Source organism: Platichthys flesus, chromosome 3, assembly GCF_949316205.1.
Source record: "Platichthys flesus chromosome 3, fPlaFle2.1, whole genome shotgun sequence".
Taxonomy (NCBI): domain Eukaryota; kingdom Metazoa; phylum Chordata; class Actinopteri; order Pleuronectiformes; family Pleuronectidae; genus Platichthys; species Platichthys flesus.
Window position 1 is genome coordinate 14,926,734 of NC_084947.1, and position 18,710 is coordinate 14,945,443.

Sequence of the window (18,710 nt, forward strand, 5' to 3'; positions counted from 1 at the left end):
TCGCCCACTCTTCAACTTGTACTTAACACAAACTCAACCCTTCATACTATACATAATGGCACCTTTCTTTGAAGATGTGCTGTATCATGCATGTGGCCTGTCATCCGATTCTTTGTTTTAAAAAACTGCTCTGGTATTAGCTTGCCAATGTCATAAGGTTAATTTACTTAGTCAGTCAAAGCAGCTTCAGACCTTAATCCTCCAGAAAAAACAAGCCATGTTGCAGATCTCCCTCTTCACTACTAAACACTGAGGCCCTGTGATTGCCGTGGCAACCCCGCCCTCCACCGCACGTTACACCACATGCACCCGAAACGACTCCGCGCAAAATTACTGTGGACAAGTGTAGAACAGGAGATATGATACGACTCCCTTATTTCTCTTGGATGCAAACACATGTAGAAGTCATTGCGGATAAATTAGTGAAGGCATTCAAGCCGGAGTAATTATACAGTCTTTGAGAGGCATGAGAAGAAGTCATTCAGTGAGCTGATCAGCACAGAAAACTCCTTAAGGCTAATGTTCTCCATGGTGTTTAGAAACCAAATAAGCATATAGAATAGCTTGCATGCTTGAAAATATTTTCACAAGAGTGAGGCAGAACATTAGCACACTGGCACTTCAGAGACGGGGATCACATGTCCCGTCAACCTCGCAAGACTTTAATAAGGGAGCAGAGAGAAAGGAAAGCGTTTAAATTAATAAAGTGGGACATTTTTGAGGGAATTGACAGTGAAATCGAACGAATTCGTTTCTGCTATTTAAAGTGTGTGAAAAATTAATTTTGTTTTATTTTTGGCCACAAGAAACAACATTGTGTAAGGCCTGCGAGGAAGTGGTGTGGATCTGCTATATTTTCTTTTGCCTTCTCCCAGACCGGATTGATTTCCTTTCTCTTTATGTTTCTCTCCCCTCTCCTCCTTTCTCTCCCTCTCTCTCTCTCTCTCTCTCTCCAGTGGACTGTCACTGGGCTGAAATCACACCTGTGCTTCTCACACATCTCGGCACATGGGTGAAACATACGCAGGGTGAAACATGGTGAGGGAGCTTTGCTGAATCTCATTAGCCAAGCGGGTAGTCATTAACAGAATGACCTTTGGAAATAATTACCAGCCTTCCTCCCCTCCATCCCTCTTTCCCTCCCTCCTTCTCTCCTTGCACTCATCCATCCCTCTGCCACCCCCCCGCCCCTCCTCTCACATTCAGTAGTTCCTTCTCGGTGAGGGCAGAGGCAGAAGAAGGAGGAAATGAGTCGAGGATAGGTCGGGAGGCAGGTCCCTGCTGCTGCTGCTGCTGCTGCTGCTGTTTAAGATTACAGGGTGATCTGAACTTTGAGATTAGGTTAATCTGCTGGAAATGGGATTGGCCCACAGCCTTTCCTCTGGTTGGTAGGCAAAGCAGGCAGGTCAGCTCAGTACCAAGAGCCATGTGCCGGTCCATGTGATACTTGAGCCAGCGGCATGATGGTGTGCTGCGCTGGGTGAGGTCATAGCAATGCCGTCAGCTCCACAGGGTTCAAACTGATTGTCACCCGTGTATGTACATATGCATACACCCATGCAGTGCAGTCGGGACTCACTTAGCTACATAGGCCAAACCTACATGTGTTTATGTGTGTGCTAGCTTAGATTTCGTATACCCATAAACAATTGAGCAGCTTTGCCTCGGCGGTATCCTGGCATTGAGAGGATCTCGCTCCCTGTCGTTGCTCACTCACTATCCCTTTAGTTGTTTCACAAACCTGTGTTCTTTGTTTCAACAGAGGGGAAAATAAACACATTGTGGAACAGGGGATTTGGCACAGCCCAAGTGTGTTGTTGGATTTGGGGCTGTTCAATCACAGCGAGAGCCAGCCAGCGCTGCTTACGTTTGGGCTTGATCTGCAATCATCGAGAGGGGGAAAGTAAGGACTCTTTGATGTGCTATTGCAATTAACAACCCCCACACTGGTATAATAAATCACCAATAAGAGCTCAAAGTGATAATTCTTAAGCAGAAATAAGGGAGAGAGGGAGAGGAAAAAGGGGAGAGATGGATCCTTTCGCCTGTCATTTCCCAACAAAGCTTCCCATTTCTCCTCTAATGCTGTTCACATGTCCAGGAAACCGGCCTGGCAGACAGCGAGTATAGGAAATCTATCTGCGTGTTTGACTGTTTTATCTGGAGCCAGACTCGGAGTGTACTGTAGACCTGCCAGGACAACACACTTTGGACCCGGCGCTCGTACATGCAGTGATGGAGGATCACTGGATGATCTGTGTTTGATTTCATCAGACTACGTGAAGCCATGTGAGCACCGACGTCTCTATGAACAATTAGCATTAATTAAGAGAACCTCCCCTCTTGTTTATGTAACAGCAGCTAACGGTGCTTACTACGTGTTTTATTACAGTCTCCTGGGGGAGTCTCTGTTGGTTTAGATAGCACTGTGTCCTCCGTGACAATACACGTGTCTCGGGATTAAATGGAAGCATTGAAAACATGCTTCCTCTGCGCTCAGAGGAGGGCTAGCTTTGGTTTCTTGATCTTTTGCTTTAACAGATATTTGTGGAAGTGTCATTCCCCGCAGAGACGGTTTTCAAGTGAGTCATCAGAACCTTCTTTACCACTCCTTTCTCTCTATATATATCCCTTTATGTCCTTCTATCTGCCTGTTTCTATTTCTTACATACGTACACAATCTAATCCATACATATATTCAAGATACTGCTTGTAAGAAGTGGACGAAAAACAGGAAGACAGAGATGGAGTGAGAGGGAGAAAGAGAAAAGCCCTCCAGCCTCTTGTAAACATGCTGTAGCTGGAGAGGCTGTAACGCTCTCAGTGCCACTCTCTCAACAACGCTAATTATCAACCAAAGACATGCTAATTACATAGAGCTTTATTGCTAATGTAGCAGGCCTCTATGCCAGCCGCCCACACTCTGAGCTCCGCTCCCCTACCTCTGCCTCTCCTCCCACTACACCTTCAGGCACAGCAGCAGCGGAATAAGAGAAATGCATTTGTCTCTGCGTACTTCTAAAGACAAGAGCTTTCTACGAATTTTGCACCATATGTCATTTATTAGACTTCATATTTAAGGGCTTGTTGTTGCGGTAACTTTGATTTGTTTTCAACCCTACATCCAACATCTTCATCTTGTACTTGACCTCGTCCTCATCATCCTGCCAGCTCGACAGGAAGTCCACTCCTGCCCCCCCCCCCAAACTCAACAACCCACCCACGTTCCTGCACTTGTGACGTAGCCCAGCAGCGGCGCACAAGGCCCAGCGGGAGCGATCCAACTCCCCGCTCCCTCTCGCTACACCCTCCGCCTCCTCCTCCTTCCTTGTCCATGCTAAACGTGCCAGTGTCAGCCCCGTGGCCAATCCCGTTAGCGAGCCGTAGCTAAGGCTGAAGGCCTCTTCAGATCGATTTCTCCCACTGCGAGTCGCTCAGAGAATTTGGAGCTTGAGTCCTCCAGGGATCACAGTGTAGGAAGTGCTCCACAGCACTCTCCCCCACCAGGCTCTTTAGCGTCTTCCCCTGACACAGCTGTTTACACGTTAACCATCCCCTGCTCTATAACCGAGACACAGCTAAAGAGAGAGCTTCAAAGCAGGGAGCTCTCGTCACAGGCAGTTGCTGAAACATGTGACGACTCTCTTCATGGGTTCAGCTGGGGCAGGCTAATACACTGACTGAAGCGTGGCTGAAGGGCTTGGTGCATAAAGGATACCAGTGCTTATAGGCACACTGGGAATACAAGTTTATGCTAAATTGGTTAATGTAAAATATATAATGCATCAAGGATTATTCTTCATTCCCTCTGATATGGATTTCTTATAAGCCTCAAACCAAGCATTGGGGAAACAACATAGATGTAAACAGCTTTGCAGATTATTTTAAGTTTTTGAGTTGCACGATATATCTTTTGAAAAACAGTTTTTTATAATCTAACCGTACAAAATTGCAGCATAAACCACATTAATAATTCATAAAAGCCATAATAATATTAATTGAAGGGAGTAAGAGCACATGCTACATTGCAGAAGAGGACAAGTTGTGTCTAGCTGATTTATTTGTGCTTCTAAATACTTTCCATGATAATGCACCCAGTCCATTCTCTTGTTTTCGTCATTAGGTTGGCTGTATGTTGAGTGCTGCATCGCTTGATGTATGAGCTACATTAACACACTACATATTTGACTGCAGCGGAATGACAACAGCAAATCACTGCTTCCTTTGCAGTGGGGATGGGTAATCTGAGGACTTTATGCCATGAGTGAACTTGAAGACGTCCAAAATCTACTTTTTAAGTGATCCACATATCCATGTATGGATCCATGTTCACAAACCAACAGATACATTTCCTAATAGATTACTGTGCGGACTGGAACAATTTATCACTTATTTCTATTATTGGGTCTCTTCCATGCGTGAGGTATTTGAAAAACAATTCAACTTGAATTAGCCGAATGGGGGATGAGGAGCTGGGGCCAAAAATAGTTTGACAGTCAAATATTGCTCAGAACAGAGATAAGGTTTCACAAATGTTTTCACTAAACTCAGTATATCCCCATAATCAATAGTTGACAAGGTCCCTAAAACAAAATGGATTAGGGTACAATATAAAGCTGTCAGGCTTAAGATACTAGTGCACATGATTATGCTTTTTCAGCATCTCTTTCATTCAATAGTGTGTTTAAACAGTGCAAATAGATACGTCCAAAGAAATGTTTGATATTCTTTTCAGTATTGGAAATAGACAAATGACAAAAAATTCTGACTGTGGATTGTGATTGTGTGTGAAAAAAGATTTTGGTATGATTTGAGATCCCTCAATAGTTTTACTTATGCAGCATTTTACGTTTAAACCTGCTTGAATTTTTAATTATATAGAATAAAGAAAGGGGGAAATGCAGGGCCAGATTTCTCCCAAAGTGAAACACATTTGTTATCAGTGTGTAAATTCAAATGGTTTGTTGTCAGGGGCAGAGTGCCATCTGGAATAGGAGTATTCCCGGAGGACATGTCCACCCGTGGGCGTGCAACAAGCCCACAAACACCCATATGAGAAGATAAAAAACATGTCCCATGCTGTTTGATCCTGTATTTAAGTGGCCAGCCTGCACCAATACATTCAGTGCAGTATATGTCCTCAGTTCTCCTTTGGAACATTCAGTCCTTTTTAAACATTGAGCTGATAAGGACAAAGGTAAAGACGACCAAGCAAGTTAACATTTTAAACAAAACGTAGAACATTTGAACACGGATGAGGTTTTCTGTGACCTATCAGTTAAAAGTAAATATACATTTTATTATATGCATCAATATTAAAACCTACGGTGTATCACATGTATTGAATCGTGTAAAGTGGGGCAGTGGGTGAATTGAATATGTATTCTGAATCATGAATTACATTTTGATGCTGGATTACGACTATAAAATGTGCACTTCATGTAGATTTTTCGATACAGTTTATCTGGACTGGCATATTAAATACAAAATAACCATCCTATCGCTATAAAGATTCCATGTGACGAGCAGAGGGAGATTATTTTATGTATATTTGACATTTATTCAGCACTTTTCTGTGGGACAGGTGCGGTTTAATCTGCAAGCGTGGTGCGAGTATAAATGCATGAGCGCAAGAGCGAGGGATAAACTCTGCATGAATGCATGGTTGCCTATGTGTGTGTGGGCCCAACAGGTTTGTTAGAGGTCCAGCGTGAATGTTGCATAACAGGTTCACAGTGAGAGCTTAAGGATCCTGGAGTCGCTCTGTGTCACTTCCTGCTTTATCTACCTGGCTGCTGACCGGCCTGCGAGGCTGCTTAACGTCTCCTGGAGCCACACTGGTGACACGTGTGTCTAAAGCAAGTCCGATCAACGTCCTGCTCTAAGAGGCACATCAGCGGTGACAGGACACAGAGGGCAGGCACTGGTGATCACACACCACAGGGGCAACCCTGAAAGGCCCCGGATCAGTGATTTTACTTCTATATTGCAAAGTACACGCAGCGAGTAGAAGGCAATTTAAACAAACGTATGTTGTTGAAGCTGTTGACATACTGTGAGTCTTATACCTTTTCTAAAAGTGATTGATATTGTGACTGAACCCTTGGGGAAGACCGACGAACTATGGGAGCAATTAATTCTAACACTATGCTAGGTGTGAAGACAGAAAGAGAGAAGTAAGGGTTGCTGAATGAGTCACAAATGCAGTAACCATCTGTCTACTTTTCCGTTTCTGTGTGTTTGCATGAGTGTGCATGTGTGCGCTCTCGTTCGTGTGAGTGCTTGTGTGCGCACGTGTGCCTTCTGTGTTTTCTTGTTACTCACCTCCACAATATCAGAGTTGGTCCTGCTCTCGTGGGGCTCGTTGTACTCGGTGTATTTCAGCAGAACCTTGTCCATGTCTGTGCTGGCGTACTGGAACAGCTTGTTGGTGCTGTTGAAGATGATCAGGGCAATCTCACAGTCGCACAGCACGCTCAGCTCGTACGCCTTCTTCATCAGGCCAAACTTTCGCTTTGTAAATGTCACCTGGGTAAAAGATAAGAGCACAGAGAACAAGAACGATGCATGAAAAAATGTTCTCATTAAAAGGAGGAGACAGGTTTATGGGGACTTATTTTCACACCCACATTAAACAGAAAATTGCCCTTACAGTCAAATCAGTCTATTTGACCTGAAATGTTTTAATCATCTAGCGCCAGTGAAAATGTCCAACCCTAGACCTTTTCATTCTGTACTGACTGAATAAATAGAAATCTGACGTAATAACTTTTCCTCTTACAAATAATGAGTTCTCAGGAAAACAACATTAAAGGAAAAGCAAAGTCTGCTGATTGTTCAACGAACCCTGACTGTAAAAGTCTATCCTCTATACCAGGAAAAAAAAAAGAAAAAAAGAAGCTAGGCTTGTATTTAAGGAACTGAAAGCACTCTGTCTCAGACAGATAACGGTACGGAAGATCGGTTATTTCTTCTGCATCAAAGCGTACAGAGGTTCATCACAGAGCATATATGTGAGGTTAAATTCATCACCTTCAAATGACCCGAATGTGCTTTGTATATAAAACCTGCTTTGTGCACCCAAGTAATGCCCATAGACTATTTTAATCAAAAAAAAAAACAACTACAGGCGAGACGTACCATTTTCTCACAGTGATATTAACACACATTGTTCTGTTGCCCAATTAACTGCCTCATGGTGAATAACACGCCATTGATATAAATAAAGAATGGAGTCCCTGCTTGAAGCTGTTTGAGTGCTTGAATAGCAGCGATGAACATAAACCACAAAAATTGTCCTTGATCTGTAATGGGGCCTGTTTTCTTCTCTCTCCCTCCCTGTTGGTGGGCATGTGCAAGTGTGTGTGTACTTGTGTGTGAGGCCTCAGACCGGTTCCTTTAATATGACAGGCACACAAGTGGCCACATTGTCAAAATAGAACAGCTTCTATTCTTCCTCTATTGTTTGGATCGAAAAACTAGAGCAGCGAAAGTGAGTTAATACCGGGGAGCTGCACCTGGTTTCTTCTCCGAGCCATGTGTGCGAGCGCTCGTAAGTCTGGATGGGAACAAATGTGCCTCTGCCAGCTTCTCTCTGAGCACCATTGCCTCTTCTTCTATCTGAACATTTTCTTTTCTTTTCTTCAGTGACTGTGTGTATTGCGTACACTGGAGATCTGTATTGACAAAGCTTTTTTACTGAGCGGAAATACTGCCAGCACAGTGCCCAGCTGGTAGCTAATGATCTCAGTTTGTTGATTAACTGCATGTTTGTCTATTCTCCTCTGACACTGAGCCGGGCCAGAAGAATACAGAGAGAAAACCTTCAACTCTCAGATACGTTCTGAATTCAGTCATAAAGACGCTTATAAAGGCCTTTTAAAAAGATGCCTTTAAAGAGGAGATCCATGTGCGTGTGGTAGATGAGGATAAAGCGTGAATAGATTTGTGGTGAAAATCTATCGTGCACTGCCCTTCACATTCTCTCTTTACAACTTCGAGACCTGAAAACGGAGATAGGGTTGAATGGATATTGATAGAAAGTTTTGGATTACCTGAAATCGTATCTTCCAGGATGTACCAGGGAAACTGAATATCAAACTCTCCCCTGTTTGTGACGTTTTTTTGTCTCCCCCTGACTCCCTCTCTCTCCACTATGATATGATTTGGTAAAACCTAGCTGTATCCTGGACCAGCTCCACAATCTGTCTCCCCCCCTCCCAAAAAAAAGAAGTTTTCCAGTGATGTCACAGCGTCGTGCCTATCTTTCAGACAACAGAGACAAGAGACACGGACGCCGTTCTCACAAGCCGGCGTGTGCACAGTGTCAGGTTCTGTAGCTCGGAACAAACGCTCATCTGATTCACAGACGACAAAGCTCCCCTGGGCACTAAATACCATGCTGACATTTACACAGAGGAACTAAAATGTGAAAAAGAAACAAGCCTCATTTTTAACACCCTGAGATGAAAAGGCGTCTTGCGACAATGAGAATAATTCTCCAATCAAACCCAGTCTGGTGTAACGTCCGAAACTGAAGCGCAAGCACCCTAAAGGCGTCCGCCAGCAGCAGAGCTACAGAGCACAAGTCATACATGGGCGAGTACATAAGACGACAGCACTGTAGGACACAAGGTCACAGCAGAGTGTCGGGGAACAGGACGTGTAGAGTGTTGTCTTCCCCTGGTGTTTGGATGCAAGGGGCACCAGGGGCAGGTACAGGACACAGCTAGCTCCCGGCCCAGCTCCGTTATCACCCACTCACTCAGTCACACACTCTGCTGGGGCCACTAATGCTCCGGAAGGTTGCGCACGCCGCACACACGTGGGCTGGGTGTGAGTCCCACAGGTCCACAACTCTCAAAGGGGAGGTCCGGCTCAGATCACTCACGTATTTGTGGAATATTACACACACACACAAACACGGCAGTATAAGGTAATAAACAACTTGGAACCCAATCTCTCTGCCTCTCATTTAAACATGTCATTTTTTTTTTTAAGTTCAGAGTGGAATCCAGTCGAAGTTGTCTCGGGCATCACACTTCAAATGCGGATCTGTGCGTGTGCGTGTTTCCCACATATTAGGCTATAATTCACACATAGACTGACTTTAACAACACCACAGGAAGAGAGTGAGTGTGATTATGAAAAAGCCTTAACTGACCAAACAATAACACCTTCATAAATATCACACTGCACCCCCACGTCTCAATCTGACACGTACAACCCGCTGCCTCAAAATCGTATACATTACTAATGCTATGCACAGGCATCCATACACTGGCATGCATCGTGGTATACAGTACATGCTTGCTAGAACACACACACACACACACCACATATTATAAAACACAGTTGGTTCGCACATAAATGCTATCTATGGCAAAAATGGACTCCTGCAACATCGTGTGGGATGTGCTAATCTGCGCCTTATCCCAGCGATTCAGGTTCACAGTAGCAATTTCCACTAATGGAGGTGACTCTGTCGTGACTTCATGGTCTCACTTGTCATGTGACACTTTCTGGCCATCAACGTCCGCAGCGGTGATGTCACCACCAGCCCTTCCTGTGCGAGCTCAAAACAGCTGCCCGAGCCCACACAGAGCCATGTAAACTACTTTTCAGGTGCTACTCCTCGGCCCCTCGAGTGGGTAACAAAACAGATGCTTTGAATGATCTGCCAACATTTACAGAGATGTGACAGTGTCGGGCTCGGACTGCTTTTCACATCAGACACATGCAAATGATTTTGTTCCATTACTGAAAAGCTCCTGGTTCTTAATATGATAATTTGTTTTATAAGTAGCATATCAAATGGCTGATAATTTCTTAATAGAAATAAAGGTAGGGAACTAAAAGAAACTATGCTAAAATCTGAATTATTTATATTCTACTTCTAATTTTAATTTGTAGAATTGAGAGTGAACATGCAACAAAGGGCCAGATTTGAAAGTTTTAACATTTTTACAAAGTCGGCAATTTACAACCTGACATCAACACCACATATTACAATTAAGGATGATCAGTAAATCAAACTACATTTGTAACAAAAGTTTTGTAAGTTTTCATGTCCACAATATGTCAGTTAGAAAAACTTGTTGATACTTTCTTCACAAAGTACTTTATGAAGGAGACTAACATTCCTGTTCATCTACTGAGTTTACACAGGCTGTGATCTAGTACAACTCTCAATTACTTTAGCACATAATGAGCACTACATCATAGTGAACATGCACTGTGACACACAGGCTTTATTTGTTCACCCCATCCACCTCCACAGCCCCATCCTAAGAGATTCTCACACACACAGACACACACAACCACACACACAGACACCCACACACCCACCCACCCCCCCTTGTAAACTCCCAAACCATGTCGCCACAACATCCCCTTTTCAGAGCCATGAACTCATTCTTATTCTTTCTCTCTTTCTTACTTTCTATCTTTCTGTCTTTCCTTTCTATCTCTCTCTCTTCAATCATACACTTATTGTTATGCTTGTATGATTTTATATATGCTACCACTGGTCAAAATTATCAATAGAAAAACAAATAATTTATAAAAATGAAATGATACACTCTACACAATTGACCATTCACGTCTCCTCCAGGCAACCAAAAGAGGAGAAAAACTCCCCTGTGATGAACAGAGGGATGAGAAGAAAGGACTGATAGCGGCTGCTTCACTGCCACATGGGTGAGAGGGGAGAGAGAATGACAGGAGGGGTGGGGGGGCGGACGCACAGGAAGCACATTTGTATGCATTTCCTCTCATAACAGGAAGAGGCCAGTGGCTTCCCCTTCACAATGGCTTCGCTTCTCCTTCCCACCTCCTGCCGGCTTCCCTGGGGGAGGAGGAGGTGGAGGAAGAGGAGGAGTGGAGAGACAGGCACCAACAAAACTGCTGGTTAGCAAACCAAACATGGACGGACGCACACAAGTGTGCGCACACACACACGCATACGGAGATGTCAGTCAGCTATGGAGCGGCACGATTTGTCTTGAGACAAACACTTATCCCATTGTCAGGGGCCAGGCAGGAAGACACAGGCTTACGCAAAAGGAATAAGAGGAGCCCGAGACCTGGGCCTGAACTCTGCCTCACAGCCAAGGAAGCTGTTAAGAGGGGTATTACGACAAAAGAGGCTTTGTCCTACCTCTAATATATGCTCCTCTCTCTCCTCAAAACCCCACTTATCATTCTTCTTCTGCACGTCGTCATTATACAGTAGGGAGAGGACAGTCCTTCATTCAGTGTCTAAATCAGAAGGGTCCACTTTGAGTGGCAAAAATTGAATATGTGTAACTGATGGAGCCGCGTGTTAATCATGCCAATTTTAGTTTGACTCTAAATGCGCGTCTTAAAATACATGCTAGTTTAGATTGTTCTCCGTAGCAGAGGTAGTAATTACATTTCAGTACGGTACTGAAATGGCTGGCTACGCTTCTTCTGTATATGTTCCTGGTTATGCTGAAAAACCGCAACTGGAAAAGGATCTGCCAACTGAAAGAAAAAGAAAGTGGATGTTATACTGCAAGGCCCAAGTTAGTGGCAGGAACGACAAAAATAACTTTGCTATCATGAATGGGAGGTGCATAAACATTTTGTCGTGGCACTGTCCTAAATATAAATATATGTGAAAAGAAAAGAATAGAGCAAGGAACTCTAAGAAGCTGACTGGCCTAAAATTATTTGTGAATGTCCCCTCCTATTTAATTGAGAGCGTTTTTTTGTAGAAAAGAGAAGAAAAATACGAAATTCTTAAAAAGAACTGACTTGTTTTAAGAGTTTTATGTAGATTGTATGTCGCCATATATTTAATTGTTTCAGTGATTTCAGTTGCAAGAAGAACCATTATTCCCTAAGTAAAATCTTCTTATGACAAACAAACATAATTTATTACAGCAGTAATACAAGTGGAGAATAGATAGAAAGATATATATTACCTGTAGATTTTGAGGAGAGTCCACCATGGTAATTTAACAAAAGCTAATAACTAAATACCTGTCGCTTAACTTTATGAACAGCAAAAAAAAAAAGTAGATTCTTGATTTTTTGGAGATATTTTTGCTATAGAGAAACTCACATAATTTTACCATTTAAAAGCTATTTTTTATTTTATTTAAAGGGCCTACATAATGAGCGAAGTGAGGTGAGAGAGAAAAATGAGCCACACGAGGAAGATGTGAATGTGAGACACAACAGGAAATAAGCCAAAGAGGCAAAAGAGAATAGAAAGAAAAATTCAGCAAAAGAAAGGTGAGAGCTCAGTGAGCCCTTTTTCAGTTGAGGTCTCACACTCGCTTTGGTATAAGAGGAGATGGTAGAAGGTGGGAAACAGGGAATTAGAGGAGGGGTGCGGGAGTGAGGAGCTACCCTGTGGGCCTCATTATTTTCCTGCTGTTAATTTCACTCACACATTTTCTCACCCCAGTGCTGTTGATTGGAGAGAAAAATGCTTTGTCGTAGAAACAAAAACACCCCTTTATTTCAGCTAAATCCGTTAAAATGAAATGAGGCGTATATACGCAGGATAACATAAAAAAATGTATCTCAATTTTCTTAGCTCCCAGCCAAGAATGTGTTTGAGTTGTCTCTTGTGGAATTTCGGAAATCCTGTTGTTTTACTTCCTGTCACTGATGACCTGATCAACATTTGACCTTTGCCCCCCCCGGGTCCCCTCCCCCTTGAATCTTGCATGTCCCACACATACGCGCAGATTCGCAACAGACGAGTCATTCTAAATTAAGTCCACTGAATGAACTGGCTGCAGAAGTAACACCAATTAGAGCCAATTTCAGCAAATTAGTCGATCCCCGCGACCGACCCCAGAGAGATGGATGTGTTTAACATGTGTTTACAAGCAGGCATGTGTATGTGCTGCATTAACAGGACACTAAATGCATCTAAGCGTTTATCTGTGAGTATAAGCTGCGATTGCTCAAAACTATGAATCTATGCCCGTGTGCATACAAACACAAATCTGCGCGTGCATGTTGTACAGTACAGTAGGTGTGTGTGTCACCTACCTGTATGTGTGTGTTCTCTGTGTGCGTGTGTGTTGGGTCAAGAGAGTCTGCTGTCTGTGTGCAGCCCATGAGTTTATGGCACAGGGGGCCCTTTCATGTGCCCAAAGGCTGGGAGAGGGTCTGAGTGGTCGGGGGGCTCGGAGCCAGGGCTCGCACACTGCTGCCCAGTGTCCAGAGGTCCGGGCAGCCAGTCAACACCAGGGAGGCCTGGTCCTTCTGCCCCTGCTCTGGGGAAGTGTTTCAGGGCCTGCGGGGTGGCAGCCCAAAGTGGCCGCCCAGAGAGAGCCAGGCCCCTTGCCCGCTGTGATGCTGCTGCAGGGAGGGCAAGGGTGGCCACGCAGAGCTGCCCCGTAGGTGGCAAGGCGGCGTTGACAGCCACGCAGAACGGTGCCACGCTTCAACGTGTGTGTGTGTGGACTCAGGGTTAATGTTACAATGCGGTTATATCGTTATTTTTCTATTTTATATACAGCGTCTATTATATTGAACTATATCCCTATGTTAATGTTAATCTGTTGATTTAATAAAAAAGTCCCTAGAGGAGTTTTCAGAAGATGGCAAAACTTTTTAGAGGTAAAAGTATGTGAAGAATTCGAGGTTGAAAGAAACACTATGCAAACTCCTGCCGTGTTTATTTGGCTTGTGCTCATGGACATTTCCTCAAAAAGGAAGTGAAAATATGCAAAAAGTCAAAGCTTCCGTTTTCTTTTCTTTTTTTTTCTTTTTTTAAGAAGAAGAAATTTAAGGTTTGCTGCTTCTGTTTGTGTCTCTGTCTTGTGATGCCCACCTCTGTAAACATGATGTCATTGAGGCTGAAGGTTGAATGACACTTAATTCCAAATGCTCCAAGAAGAGCACATGGTGATCTCCGCATGACTTGTTGACATCATATCCGAAGGAATAATTATTACATGGAGCCAACAACAAAATAAGTAATCTATCATTTAAGAGATCAAAACAACAAAATCCAGTGATATATTGATTTTCCTTTCCCTGAACCTTCTCCTCTCGCTCTCTCTCTTCTCCTCCTCTGCCTGTAAGTAAAGCCCGGATATCTCAGGCATCGATTCCCTTCAGGTGTCCTTCCTGTCTCCCTCTTTCCCTCCTTATCCTCAGGAGCCGGAGTGCTCGGTGCAACTGGCGGGCCCGGTCGACGGTGGGATGAGAGAGGAGGGCTGAGATAACAGTAAGGAGGATGGGGGGGTGCTGCTGCAACCCGATAGCTTTAGTCCTCGTCTAAAACTCTGTGACCTCCTCCTTGTTCCCTGTCTGACTGCATGGCTCACCTTCAATAACAAATACATGATTTGGATTATGAGCACAAAGGCACATATCGTCAAACAACCCCTCCGATTTGTCTATCTCTTTATGTTAGAGACCGCAAGATTAGTTGGTTTGTTGATATTATTGTCCGATTCTTATCAGTGAGTCAGAATTTTGCAGATTTACTTCAAAGTATTACCTTTGAGAGCAATGGAAACTTTGTATATAATTAAGTTCAAAGTTTATCAACCTTTAATTTGTTCACCATAGATGGTGATGTAGCTGTCAGAAATAAGCCAAGGATCTATATCAGTACCCCTGGAACTGGTTTATGTTTGCAGAAATGAGACCGCTTATTTCACAGAATAAACTACATAGAGAAGATGTGCATTCGTTGTGTTTTCTTATTTTCATAATTACTTATAATAAGGTTTATGGTTAAACTGTAAAATATCAGGCCTGGATTACATTTCTGTCCTGTATCCAAGGTGAACACACCATGTATCAGTAAAAATCATTACTGAAAGTTGCTTCTTTATTTTGATATCTCTCACCCTCTTCTCAGGATTCTCTTGTTATCATCACATTCATTGAGCTCTGTCATGACGACGGTCAATTACTCTTCCCGCATGACTCAATCGATTCCTCAAGCCTCTTTATGTCACTTTTCTTGCGCCACAAATGAATGCTTTGGACAGAGTGCACGGTGAGAAATTGCTGCTGACCTGTATTGTGGATAAAGACGAGGCAGAGGCTATGAAGCGGGCCCTGTGTCCGAAGAAGGTGCGTGTGTTTGACCTGTGATCCAAGGGGCCACATTAACAGCGTATGGATCCAATTGGGCTGCCAGGAAGCTGACAAAGTGTCAGTGGTCAGTTGTGCCACAGGAAGTGATCGATTGTGGGCCTCGAGGGCAGTGTGGAGAACTCTGTCTCTATCTATTTCCTGCCACAGACGCTGGTGTCTGCTTGAATCACGCCGTCCGCTATTTATTACGTCTCCCTCTCAAGTAATGCCAGCTGTTGTTTAAAAAAGTGTCCTGCAAGAGTCCCATTATTGATAAGTAGCTGTTTAAGCAGGGGGGGGTTTGGTTTGAATTATTACATTACTGATTTAAGATGTTTCTTAAGTGCAACATAGAGGAAATCTACTGCACAGATATACTGTCTCATTGTTTGTTTTGCAGGCAACCCTTAATCTCCACCCTGTCCGACGTGCGTCACTTCGGATAATCCATCTCTGTTGGGCTGTTTGTTTACAAGTTTTCTCACCCTTCTTCTCCTCTGCTACCACCCGGTAATATTCCACTGTCAGTGAGCTACACTGGGTGGCATGGTGTGAGAGGTTGGGTGCCTCAGTTGGCAGCTGCCCTCAGAGAGAGGGGCTCTGATATGCCAAATTAATTTGGAGACTTACAAATGTTCTCATGCAAATCTACACATCCTGGTGTCCTTACACTGGTGTTTTTCGATGGAGGAGAAACAACCCTGCTATTATAACCCAATAGATCTTCTCCACCCAAAGCAATAACTGTGTTATCCCCACACATGCCTCTGTCCCCCAGTTCACATATTGCCCAGACTCCCAGAAGACCCTTATTGTTGAGGGCTGTGTGGGGTGCAGGGTGTTTCTCCTTCCTCCCTTCTCCACCTCCACACTCATCCATCCTCCCATCCCCCAGGGACTCACCTGTCTGTTGCGTTCATCCATTATCCGCGTGATCTGAATCTTTTTCCTCCCCATCGTCCCCGTCTCTTTTCTCTCTCCTCTTTCTCAAAAAACTTTATGCTTTCTTCTCTCTTCTCTTTCTTCCTCTTTCTCTCTCGTCTTCTTCTTCTCCTTCCCTTTCTTCACTCTTCTGCTCTTCCTTTATCTCGTCGTTTTTTTTCTTCCCTGCTTTCTATTTGTTCCAATCAACTCAAAGATTCCAGCATCTGTACCTGCAAGAAAGGAAAAAGAGGGGGTGGGGGGGGGGGGAGGAGAGGAGAGGGTGAGCATTAAATGAAATGAAATATGGCAAAATACTGAGAGGAAAAATAATAAAAGTGGCATCATGGCAGCCACAAGGGAGATTGAAGAAAGACAAAGAATCTGTCAACAATGTTGTGAGAACCGCTGTGTTTTTCACTGTCGATATCATGCAAATCAGTTTTTGCATTTTTTTTCTTCCCAGGCACCGACTATGAGAGGAGACAGCGCTGTCAGGATCTTGCCTCGTTCACAGAGACTTTGACAGTGTTTTGCAAGTGCCGCTAACTTAAACGCTCTAATCACCAACACTGTTACATTACCTCCAGACTGAGAGATACATTTTGTTTCTTCCCACGAAACTGCACTGTATTGACAGTGGAACTGCCAGAAACATCTTTTTCTGCTCTATCTGCAGCTCGTCGCCAAAATTGCAGGCGTGAGGGGCGAGATAGGATACAGATGTAAAACTGAGCGCAGTGTTACCATGTTCTGACAAAACAAAAGCCAAAATAAAAAGGAGGAGAATGGGGGGGGGGGAAGTGCCAAGAGTCATCGTTGGAGAGTTGATAGTAAAAAAAAAAAAAGGAGGCGTTTCTTAGAGACAGAAATCCAACAAAATTCCAACATGAAGTTAATCCAGCTGGAGGTCGTGCACGTCAGTGAGTGCGTCTGAGGAGCGAATGCACTTGTGTTTGTGTGTTTAAGTGTGTACCTGTGTTTCATGAGCGCAGGCCAGCGTGGCTGCTGCCGAGCTGGACTGCATGTGCGAAGAAGAAAGCCGCGCTCCAAAAAGTTTGCGTGACTGAGTGACTGTGTGTCCGTGTGTGTGTGTGTGCACGTGTGCGAGTGTGTGTTCTTGTGCGAGCTTGGCTAAGCCCGAGCTCCAGTGCATCTCTCCAGAGTGCTAAAGTAGGCCAACCCAATCTATCTCAGGGAGGAGCAGAAGAACTGTTGTTGTGTTTTCTTTTGACAGTAGAGGTGATAACGTCCCTCGTTATGCAAATGAGCATCCCATTATTTAAGCTCAGTGCAATGCAGGGGAGCTGTCAGCGCCGTCACATAAAAAAAAAATCTTCCATCTACCCTGCCTTTTTTTCCCTCTCTCTCTACTTTCCCCTTCTTCTCTCTTCTCTCCTTTCTGAACCAGATTTCCGGCACCTGGCAGCACAAGCATCAGACGCTGATGTGGAAGACGACACCGCTTCACCAAAAGACATGTCAGTCTCAGTCTCTCTCTCTATCACTCCCTCTCTTCTCTCATAAACCCTTGCTCTCTTCCTTGCTCTCTCAGATTCTCTCCTTTGCACGCTCCCACACAAACACGCACACACACACACACACACACACACACACACACTGTAATGCACCTCCTTTACCCTTCTTTTATTTTTTTCCTCCCTAACCTGAATCCATGTATTTATTGAGTAACATGCATGAGAAAGCACAAGAAAGCTCTAAACCCCTGAGGTGAGTGCAGCACATTGCTATGCACTTGACCTCTTTGTGCTGGAGTGTAGGACATTGATAATGAAATAGCGTAATAGGAAGATCCAGGCGTACTAGTAATAGTGACAGACAAAAGGCCTGTAGCAGTAACTAGAATGATCAAGTGTCCCCTCAGAGTCCAAGTGCAAAAATGCACTTGGACTCATTAATTTATTTCAGATTTAATATGAAATAACAAAACTTTAATATATTCTACAAATCTCTGCCCAAGATTTTCCATGTGCAGAGTTAAACAAAACAAGACAATATGATTTAAACAATAATGAAATGAGCAACAAAAAGCTTCCTGAGTTGATGTTTGGGACACGCCCACTTCTGAAAGGAATGAGATACAAACACAAACACATCACTTGACAGTTTGGACAAACAGCCGATCTACGCCATCACAATAATAACAAGATCTAAAATAACTCTGTGGCAGCTCTTAAGAGGCTACCCCAAACATTTTAGCATCACTGTGAGCAAACACACCCAACCGATAGACAGGAAAACAAAACGCTGCCCCCTGGAGAAAAAAAAACAAAGACGGATGTTGTCAGACAAACTCGGATTACAAACCAACACTAAGGCACATGGCACAAGACAGCCAGACAAGGATATCAATCAAGCTGGCGTACCTCAATCACAGGCTGACAGCATCATCCCCTCCCAGTCTTTGTGCACAACAACACTACCCAGCCCAGGCATCGCTCCAAACAAGGAGGCGTTACCGCCGTGATCCCTGCCTCCTGGCCTCCACCTCCTCCTCGTTCCACCCACAGCTCACAGAGCAGAACTGAACCTCTCCATGTCAACACCCGCCGGGGCAACACCTAAGGCCTTACGTAACATTAATGCTAAGACTAAGCCCGTGTCCTGAACATTTAATCCCCGCACTTGGCTCCCAGCGCCAGCCAATGCTCCCCGAGGTGAGGCTCTGCCGCCGCTCGCCGCTTAGC

At 44.1% G+C, this 18,710-nt stretch overlaps 1 protein-coding gene across 8 annotated transcripts in view; it reads right to left on the reverse strand.

Moving 5' to 3' along the window:
* Nucleotides 1–18,710, reverse strand: part of mef2cb (myocyte enhancer factor 2cb) — a 71,865-nt gene that overhangs the window by 24,790 nt on the left and 28,365 nt on the right. For all 8 annotated transcript variants that reach the window (XM_062382152.1, XM_062382151.1, XM_062382150.1 and 5 more), the window contains 2 exons: nucleotides 15,985–16,235; nucleotides 6,325–6,528 (listed from right to left, as the gene is read on the reverse strand). In XM_062382152.1, the coding sequence (XP_062238136.1) occupies nucleotides 6,325–6,528; nucleotides 15,985–16,038 (258 nt within the window). In that variant the 5' untranslated portion in view covers nucleotides 16,039–16,235. The remainder of the gene's footprint in view (nucleotides 1–6,324; nucleotides 6,529–15,984; nucleotides 16,236–18,710) is intronic.